This window comes from Paramisgurnus dabryanus, chromosome 7 (genome assembly GCF_030506205.2).
Source record: "Paramisgurnus dabryanus chromosome 7, PD_genome_1.1, whole genome shotgun sequence".
In the NCBI taxonomy this organism is placed as follows: Eukaryota; Metazoa; Chordata; class Actinopteri; order Cypriniformes; family Cobitidae; genus Paramisgurnus; species Paramisgurnus dabryanus.
The window spans coordinates 33793966-33804522 of record NC_133343.1 but is presented as its reverse complement, the minus strand read 5'-3'; the positions used below and the strand labels follow the sequence as shown (position 1 = coordinate 33804522).

At 39.1% G+C, this 10557-nt stretch overlaps 1 protein-coding gene across 2 annotated transcripts; it reads left to right on the top strand.

The window, feature by feature from the left end:
• The first annotated feature begins 3535 nt into the window (after positions 1-3535).
• On the top strand, positions 3536-6736 carry mych (myelocytomatosis oncogene homolog). Of its 2 annotated transcripts, none has more exons than XM_073815248.1 (3): positions 3536-3553; positions 4652-5195; positions 5362-6736. In XM_073815248.1, exons 2-3 carry the CDS (start codon positions 4661-4663, stop codon positions 5910-5912), a joined length of 1086 nt encoding a protein of 361 aa, XP_073671349.1. In that variant the 5' UTR covers positions 3536-3553; positions 4652-4660; the 3' UTR covers positions 5913-6736. The 2 variants fall into 2 exon arrangements, with proteins under 2 accessions (XP_073671349.1, XP_065135700.1); XM_065279628.2 differs by lacking the exon at positions 3536-3553 and adding an exon at positions 3637-3938.
• The last annotated feature ends 3821 nt before the right edge of the window (positions 6737-10557 follow it).

Below are 10557 nucleotides of genomic sequence, written 5' to 3'. Positions count from 1 at the left end.
AAACTGTTGGGTCATTTTTGAGCGTGATGCTAATGGTCTAATCAGATTCAATGGATTATGCTAAGCTATGCTAAAAGTGCTAGCACCAGACCCAGAGATCGGCTGAATGGATTCCAAACCGATAAAACTCAGATGTTTAACTCTAGGGGGCTGTTTAGACTTAAGATGTGTTTTCATCGATCGGATCACAAGTGGACGAGAGAAACACATCACGTTTACACCTGGTATTTAAATCCGCCTCTTTTGTCCACTTTCGACCGCTTCTGTCCTGAATACTGTGAGGGGACGGTCCATGAGACGGTGGGCGAGTCTCTCTGCTGTCATTCAAACGAGAGCGGGAGTAATTATGAGTTTATATGGACGCAAACTAATATTATGTCGGCGTCCGCAGCTTGTTTAGAAAGTAAGCATGCTTGCACAGTGTTTTGTACGTTTATATGTTAGAGCTTTCTCTGAATTTTCAGCGCAATTGATGAAATAGGATTGCGCAACTTTCACACGCTTTCAAAATGAACGAAACTACTGAGATCACCCGCAGTAGTTTTATCAATGAAAGGCTAAAGATAGCGCTGTTCACCGTGCGTTCACGCCAGAAGTCAGAAAAGACGTAAAACTTGTGTTTAATACCTCAGATTAGAAAAATGGGCGGAGGGATGTGCGTTTACACTACAAAAGCAATCTGATCGAAAGGGTTTTCGACTACCTCTGAATGTGGTCGAAAGTGGATGAGCTCAAACGTTTTGAACACCGTTTACACCTGGCATTAACGTCGTCCAATTGTGATCCGATCGATGAAAACGCATGTAAATGCCAAGTGTAAACAGCCTCTAAAGCTGGAAAATGAGCATATTTTCAAAAAAGTTTCTTTAAACAGCACACGCTGTAAAAAATGGCCCATTTTTGTCAAATCAACATATATTTTTTTGTTTCTTTAATTTAACAAATTAAGTTAAGTCATTTAAACTTGTTTTTATAAGTTATGTCAACTTTTTATTTAAAACTAAAAAACAGCAATGTGAATTGACTGGCAAACCAAGTTGTTTTAACTTCATGCTGCATTTGACAGTGCGTGGAGTGAGAAAATAAACTTTAAATAGTACATCTCCTGTAAAAGATTTGTCGTAGTCATAAACATTTATTCATTCATTTAGGTGTTTTAGAGTAAGCATTCAGCATATTGCTTAAAAAAGATGAAACTTTTTACGTATATGCCCCAAGACTCCCTTTTGTTCAAATGGTTGACTTGTTGACTTCTGTGCACTCTTTGATGTTTAAATATCTTACTGTCCTGTCTAAAAATGAAGTTAACCACCTTAAATGGACACAAATTGGTCACAAACAAAGATGAGTAAATATCAATATGGGGGTTCTCTATGAATTTCTTTCTTTCATTGAGGCGTCAGTTACAGTCTGTGACTATAAAGATATGTTAAAGCATCAACAAATGATCTTCATTAGGACCCCTGTGATAAAGAGAGCAAGTTCTCAGTTTAAAGGAGTTCCTATCACCAAATTACAGGCGACCATCCAACACATACCCAACCCCCCCGACACATACCAAACACTTCTAAAGAAACTTGTGGCTGCTTACGTAGCAACGTGCGATTGCCTGCTAAGAACATTGTGAGGTGTCTTATCTCCCTCGTCCTCCCGCCCTGCACCCCTCACTAAAGACGACAATATTATCAGGGTGAACAGTAAAACCACGACATGCCATTGTGAATCTCTCTTACAACACCTTGTGGTAGATCTGAGCGTGAGGAACGTGGGGAGGTCCAGCCTGAGTCAGCGAGGTTACAGGTCGAACGTTCTTAGGAACGTGAAAAGATGGAGCCTATTTTAAACCAATGGTTTGGTGCGGACTTGTGTCACCCCTGGGTCAGGCCCTAGAAAGGATGACATGTTTTTAGTTTCAGCTTAACTTTTTTTTTTATATGTTATCTCTTCAAAATCAGTCAAAATAAGCACTGAAATTAGAAAATATGTACACGGAACCGTCCCTATTTTCTTCCATTGTGTCTTTAAAAATAGACTGTAGTCATTCTGTAAGCACCACCTTGATCACACAACGTACCTCATCAGTTTTTTTCACCTGCCGATGACAGCGTGTGAATATATCCTTTGTGCTCCTTATGCTTATCTTGCCGTGTACATCCGTCCCACCATGTTTTTCTATTTCATACAGTCCTGATAAGAAAGAAAAGTCAATCGACGTGTTTACATCGTCACATTTCTTTAAGCAGTGCTGATTAGTTCATCTTAAAAACAATGGTATACTTTGTTTGATGATTTGAATTGCCTATCCAACATGTAGCTGGACAGCATGTGGGAGTTATTCGAAAGATAACTAGATGCAATATGTATGACTGATGTGAGACATTTAAACACAGTACTTGAATCCAGAATGCTTCCCTTTGAGTTTAATAAGCACACATTGGCACTGCAGACCACATCAAAGCCGGTCCAAATGCAAACTTTGTCTTCCCAGTAAAAAGTTTAATAATGAAAAAGATATATTTTTCTACTTTCCTACATCCATGTCACATCTTCCCATGCATTACAACAACAACAGTCTTTGTACACTGTGTGGTTTTCATTATATTGCTTTTCCAGGGTTAAACAAAAACAAATACGAAATAGATTGTAGATCAAAGTGCAAAGAGACTAGATCCATTAACACACTTTACAAGTCATTTCAACTTAGTGGTGAGTTCCTGTAACTATAAAATTTAGTTGCAATTGCTTAACTTATTTTGTTTTGTATTTGTATGTATTATAGACACAAGGGATGCACACAACACAGCACTGCTTATAAGGGAAGTGTTGTAATGCTGTCTGGAGTTCACTGGGGCTTGGCACACTTATTCATTGTCCTCTAGATGGCACACTAACATTGTCTTCCTCATGAATGCATATACAGAATAGGCTGAATTTTATTATCCTTACTAATATTTTAGTTGAAATATAGCATGCACCCTTGTTATCACTACACTGAACATACTTGAGAGTGTTATAACGTCTTTGTTGCATACTCAGGTTTGGCTTCTGCCCATATGTTCAATTCACACGAGACTCATAAATCACTCTTGTCACCTGAGGACATTGCATGGGGGTTCACCTCGATCTGCACGTGTTGAGCAGGATACATGTCTTTTGTTACGTAATAACAGTAAATATATATTTCCTATTAGTTTAGCCTATTTTTTATAAAAGCTAGTCACTAAGCAAACATGGAGTGTATTCATACGTTGTATAAGCAGTTTGTGTTGTATGTATTTTGGTGACGTGCCAAATCATCACTTTAAACTTTGCATGTGAGGGGTGTGTATTCAAGAACATTATGTCCTTATACGTATATTACCCGCCAAAACAGACCACGGCACAACGTGATCTCGGTTTCTTTCTCTTTTTTATAGACACCACTCTCGCGATCGCGAGGCAGAGACTGCACCCGGCATTTGTGAACTCACACACGTGTGCGAGCCAGAACCCGCCTTAGTTTTCTTGGAATTTGACGGTTCATTGAGTGCAAGATCACTCCGCCGGGCACTAGGTCAGACCTACTTTGTGTTTATTTAACATTGGGTTCTCGGTCGCTTTTCCGTGAGAGATTAAACGAAACAACCGGGTGCGAAATATATTTAGGCATTATTATAATACCGGTTTGCATTCAACGTTTGTCGAATGAGTTTTGGCGCGAGTTTGCTCAAGTGGAAGGACACGGCAGCGCGTCGGTCTTTAAAATTAAATGGTCTCCGTTCGCCGGTCGCCACACCCACCGCCTTCTTCTGTCCGCGTGGGCGCTGTCATGCCGCAACGAGGATTTGCCGGTTTTGAACGTTTTTTGAATTAAATTTTACTAAACGATCTTTTTAGAGCGAAGTTTAGCTGTTGCAGACATTTGCCTGCTGTTTTCTCGACGCGTTTTCTAAAGAAAGGTAAGATGTCTTTCTTTGCTCTCGCGCATGTGGTCTCTCATACCGGCTTCAGCCAGATGATACTACCACGTGAACCTCTCGCATGCTTTTGCAGGGTGTGCATTAGTTTAAACGTAAATGAATTAGTTATTTAATGCGATTGGACGTTGCTTTAATGTAATTAAATACATGTTTTAGGTCATTTCATGACTTTTGGATTTTTTTGTTATTTAATATGCTTTTTTTTTTAAAAAAAGTAGTTTTTCGATTCACATAGATTTGACTTTACTATACTGTTAAACATTTCCCCTTTTTTATTTTATTGATATTATAAGTAAGGGCGTTGTTCGTAACCTTCAGATATTACTGCATCTTCTCGACATTGACATACTTTGCTCGTTTACGATTACTTGGTCTACTTAACTTTAACGTGCAAGTTGCTTTTTCCACATCGCAAATCTTTTGGAAACTTGCACGGAATGAAACCCTCGTACCGGCCGGGTCTTTCCAGCTGTTCAGTGATGTCGCTGAGGGACTACGACTCCGCCCACAGTGGGCGGGTTAACTATTGTAAACACGTTTAAATAGGCCGTGCTTGCCGGGAAACTTTACAAATCGGCAGTGCTTAAGATAAACACCTCGCAGGCCGTTAGAAACGAGCTCAACCGTAGCCGGATATTATTTGGATAACACTGTTTGTGATTTTAAAGGATTTTGTGCTGCTTACCCGTCAGGTTTTGAAGATGTTGCAAGGCTGCTCTCCATCGCACGATTGGCTCTGCGAGTCGGAACCGCTGCTGTTTGACGACGAGTTTTGCCAAAGTCTCATGAAAGATTTGCAGTCCATCCCCACGCCGCCACAGTCTCCTCCGATGAAGCCCGGACTCGGGAAGCCTCTATCGTCCGTGGATCAGTTGGAGTTGGTATCGGAACTGTTGATGGAGGACAGCGACTTTCTCCATTTGGACTGGACTTGTGGTTTTACTTCAGCGGCGGCGGACGATACGCTTGCGCAGGACTGTCTATGGCCCTCCGGCGGAGATAAACATATCGAGGACAAACTTTGCGCTGTACTCTCCACGAGTCCCTTGCTCTCCGATATTGACACTCAGATTTTTGCCGAGATCGCCGGCTCTACGCTGGATTGCCACAACGTGGCGCTCGCCTGTCAGGCTCTGGAGAGCGGCGATTTACCTTTGGATAGTGAGGAACAAATTGAGTCCACATCCGATTATGGTTCACTTTCCACCGGAGGAGAATCATCTACTAGCGATTCTGGTGAGTTTTTTTGGTTGTTGCAGTACTTTATACATTAAGCAAACGCTTTTACAAGTTTATAAAACCTGCACGCGTTTTATTTTTGGCGCATGCCTATGCAATATTAAACTTGCTTTAACTACGTTTTTACCGGAGTTTAATACTTTAAATATTTTGTGTTGCACAGAGGAGGAAATTGACGTCGTGACCGTCAGGCGATCCAGCACGTTAACGCGCTCGAAACACCAGCAGCAGCTGGATGACACGAGGCGCGAGCAGCAGCGCGCACTCAAGCGCCATCATTTTGAAATTCAACAGCAGCACAACTACGCCGCCCCTCGTCCCGCTTCGCCGCCTCCGGCCCCGCCCTCTCCTCCTCTCAAACGCACCCGTGCGCTCGGAGACTCCCAGCGGAGCGCGCACAGCTCGGGGCGCTCCCGGAGCTTCGCGTCACGGCAGGGGGCGGACACGGAAGATGAGGAGGAGAGGCGGAGGACTCACAACGTGATGGAGAGGCAAAGGCGCAACGAGTTGAAGAACTGCTTTGTGAGACTTCGAGACAACGTCCCCGAACTGTCCAGTAACGACAAAGCGTCAAAGGTTGTGATTTTAAAGATCGCTAAAGAAAGCATCAGGAATCTGGAAGCAGAGAGCCAGAAACTGAATCAGAAAAAAAACAAACTTCAAGAGAGGCAAGAACAGTTAAGAGCCAAACTAGAAAAGCTCAAAAGACTTTGAGCTGTCTCGGACTAAATTTGGGTCGTCTTGCACCCAGCAGACCTGAGGACTGTGATGGAGAAGTGACGTGTACTAACAAATCAACACTTGTTGACTGACTTTAAAGAAAAATACCTCAATACCCGTGAGGAGAGTTTGGAAATCTGCTAAGTTCTGTTTAAAAACACGCATGGTCAATGCAAGAAACGTTCTCGGTGTAGTAACTTTCTATGCCAGTCATATGTTCATGAGTCTTAATGTTTCATATACTGTATGTTTAAATGTTAACTCATTGCCAGTTAAAAGTATAGTTATCTGTAAATTATCATCACACGTTCACCTTGTGTCTTTGACGTACACCATTATTGTAACATTTTGGCTGGATCCAAAGGATGGTAAACATAAGGGGTTGATTGTAATTTGCACCCGATTAAATTTTCAAGACAAAAGTTTGCATTCGATGTTCAAACTGGAAATCTAAGCGTATCGGATATCCCACATAGCTTGTTGTGGTTTGGAGTTTAGGGGGAGTATTTGTACTTGAATCACACTCTGTTTTCGATTCCACGTGTCTTTAACTGTGTTCGTTGTCAATTATTGTATGTTCCTTTTTGTTTTTTGTCTACCTCTACCAGGAAGAGATCTGGCTATTTTATTGCCTTCATAATGGCAAGTGTACAGATTTTTTTCTCAATATATTTTTCATGTAAATACAACCTGTTAATTATGTATCATAAATTATTTAGGCTTTTTCTTGGTTTATTTGCAGGTTTTTGGAAAAAAAAGTTCTGTTCTTTCTCATCTGCACTTTGTTTTATAAAGTAATAAAAGAATGAGCAACATAACGCGCTTGTTTGGATGTTTTTATTGATACCTATATAAATCATTTATCTTATCAGGATATGAAACTCTTGTAAGTGGGAGATTTGAAGGTGTGGCTTTCAAACGGGTCAAATATCTGGCACCGGCTTAAACCTTTGAAGTTTAGGAATGTTTGAGCTGGTTAAATTTGGGTCAAGGTAACGGGCTGGTTGTCATCTATTGACCTGATTGCGAGTAGATAATCATAGCACTAACACACACACACACACACACATATTTTATATCCACATCCTTAAATGTGTTTATTCAGATCTTTATATCTGGTTAACCTAATTTTGAAACCAGGCAGTGGAGATGTCGTGTATAAAAAAAGTGTGAACAACTTTAGTGCAGAATTACTCTCACATGGTTTAACGTACTATGTTTCCCCATCCCACAAGAATCACTAAAAACTAAGCGTTACAGCCGCAGGGGTAAATTCTTTCAGATGACATCATTTGCATATCAGTATGAATATTTGCAAGTCAAATTCGTACCTGTTATTATTCAAATATTGATGGTATCAGAAACTGTGGGTATATCTTTGATTAACTGGCAATATATATTATAGACAGATAACAGGTCTTGTTTTTTATATTAATCAAACTGCAGTTGGTTTGTTTTGATTTAAGCTTTCATAACTAAAAAAAATTACAGCTAAGTAGCACAATAAAACACGATGACATAATAATAGTAGTTATGTTTTCTAGTTATCTAGTTTTGGAACCAAATTCTTCATATACACTGTAAAAAAAAAAAGGTCCCTAGCTGTCACTGGGGCGGTACCCTCACAAAGTACGCCCTTGCACTTTGAAACGTTAATATTAGTACCCCACAGGTACTAAAGAGTACACATTAGGACCTTTTAAAATGGTACTCTCCCAGTGACAGCTAGGAACCATTTTTGACAACCATCATTTATTGCAATATATACACTAGTCAACATTTGAAGTGGATCAAATTTTTCCTAAAAGTTGTCTTAAAACCAATACCCAATTCCAATTCTTGTCTTAGGACGTGCACGTCTCTCGACCACAAAACCAGTTATAAAAGACATTTTGAAGTTGAGATTTTATCAAGAAAAGCTTTCCATTGATGTATGGTTTGTTAGGATAGGACAATATTTGGTGGAGATACAACTATTTGACAACTTTGGAATCTGAGGGTGCAAAAATATTAAAATATTGATAAAATCACCTTTAAAGTTGTCCAAATTTAGTCCTTAGCAACACATATTACTAATGATAGATACATTTTTGATATATTTACAGAAATTTGCAAAACACCTTCATAATTTTTGGCATAAACAATCACGATGTATTGTTGTCTACTGCTACAAATATACCCGTGCAAATTATAGGTTTGTGGTTTACGTATAGATATATAAATGACCCCTGTTAGCCAAAGATTGCAGTAAGAGTCTCCGTCACATTGTCTCCTTTCATCCTTTGTGCTGTTGTACTTTTTGGTCTTGGTTGCTTTGGTGCGAATGAAAGCGAGACTTGTCTCCTGACAATCCACCACATTCAGCCTTTAATATGTAAATGTCCTGTCATCTAAACAACTGGCCCCAGAAAGTTTTGAAGTTCTGTAGACGTGGAGGTGCTAAAGGCACGGGTGAGCCAAACAAGACCATTTAAAATGTGATTTTAAAAAGAGATTACAATCTATTCGAAAAACTCCTAATTATTAGTTTCGTGTTTCAATCACACCACAATTTCTTAAGAATTTATGGCTGAAACATTTCTTCCCTCAAGTATAAATCTCAAGCAAACGGCAGATTTGTCAAATGTTTTATTGAGACCACTAAGGGCCAACTAATAAATTTCATTCAGTGTATGTTGTAATGTTCAAATCAGACAGCGTAACATCTGTGAGAGAGTTGAACACACATACACGTCAGTGCATGTTAAGCTCGTACCCTCAGGCCATCCTGTAGGAAGGAAGAAACGGTCATGACAAGATTCCAGAGATTCAAAAGCTCACGTTTAACCGCAGGCCTTCAGCAACACAGCGAAACACCTCAGATCCCGAATGATAAATAAAGAGATATGCATCTATTTACTTTAACCTGAGATTCATCACAACAGCCTGGCGTGTCTGTTAAAACTATTCAAAGTCTTGGGAAAACCGTTTCTTTGTGTTTTTCACTGAATCGGAGCAGCTATTAGTACGAAACTTTGGAAAAGATCGCTTTGATCTCAAGTATCACATTCCAGATCCTGTCTGACCGTGTTAATGAAACACCAAATTTTTCAAAAAGCTCATTTATTCCCCAAAATCCTGCAAGACGTTGTACGTCTGTCACTACACGGGTCAAGTTTGGCATTTTCTCTAATGCGTGTGAAGTCGGTTTATCAGAGTTTTGTGGTTTTAAGTGCAGTGGGGTTTCTGCCTGTTGGTCTGATGTGGATTGACGCTGTTGTGTTTGCCGTCATCACACAATAGTGTCGGACCATATGTTCCCTCGCAGTAAGGTGACAACAGACAAGCGCCATGTTTGCATTGGGAATGTCTCTGCATTTCGGTTCCATTAAGACATAAAGGAGATTTTTGGGGGTGACGATATGTTTCAAACAAAAACTTTTTATGCATTTTGTTTGATTTTACGACAATGGTGTTACCGACCTTTAAAAACAAGTTTTAATGTACAAGTAAACTATGGCACTAGGGTGATTCTCACGAAATCCGTGTCCAGCATTAGATAAAAAAACCGAAGTCAATTTTTTTGCACATATAAGATTAAGGTCTGAACTTACTATAACCATTATTTTAGAAGTTCCTATAAAATTATTTAATTTTTTTAGATTATCATTATAAAAAATTATCATTACCGCAACATGACATTAAATATATGCATTTACAAACTCATGTTTCGGTAATGAGAACGAAAAAGTTGTCTATGACAAACAAGATTTCAACTTTTATCTGGAGAGTTGAGTGTCACAGTAAATTATGTCCCTTCCAACAATTTAGTTCCTTGAGGGCTTAAACATTGATTGAAAATTGTTGCGGAGGATGAGAAAATTGGCCTTGGACACATTTATATTCCTTATTATTGTCTCTACATTTACCAATGATCACCAAATACCACATGTTTCTTTACAGTAAATGTTTATAGTATAACATGCACTAAAGCTTTTTATTTTTTAGATTTTTTAATTATAAATATTTCCATGTCAAAGAACCCAAATCCAGTCATGGACACGTTGTGGTAATGAAAATTTTCCCTTTAAATGTGGAAAAACAACTAAATTGGTTTGTATGATGTCATTTAAAATCATGTGCGAAATAGTTTATGAAGAGATGTCTGTAACTGTATGCTTCTTATTTTGATACTCTTACTTTGCATTTACTTATTTAATCAAAATGTTTCATGACATCTCATAAGTCTAATTTCATGAGAATCACCCACTAACGTTTCTTTTGCACATGCATATTATGTGTTCAGACTACAGGCACGCGTGACGCCTTGACAATCATAACAAAAATTAAAGTGACCATAGTGCCATTTTTCCCGTGCCATTTCTGAAAGTCGCATTTTGTCGATCACATACGTCATCGAGGTTTAAATTTTCAGGTTCTATTTTAGAAAACCAACCATTACATTTCAAGGAACGAAAAAAACTACAATGATTTTATGTCTTAAGAGAAATAAATCTTAATTTTATAATGTTTTTAACTGAAATGTGAGTACCTTAATGACGTATGCAGTCGACAAAATGCGACTTCCGGAAAACGCACACGAAATCCTGGCCAGGGGAAAATGGCACTTATGGTCACCCTACAAAAACTGTAGCTAAAG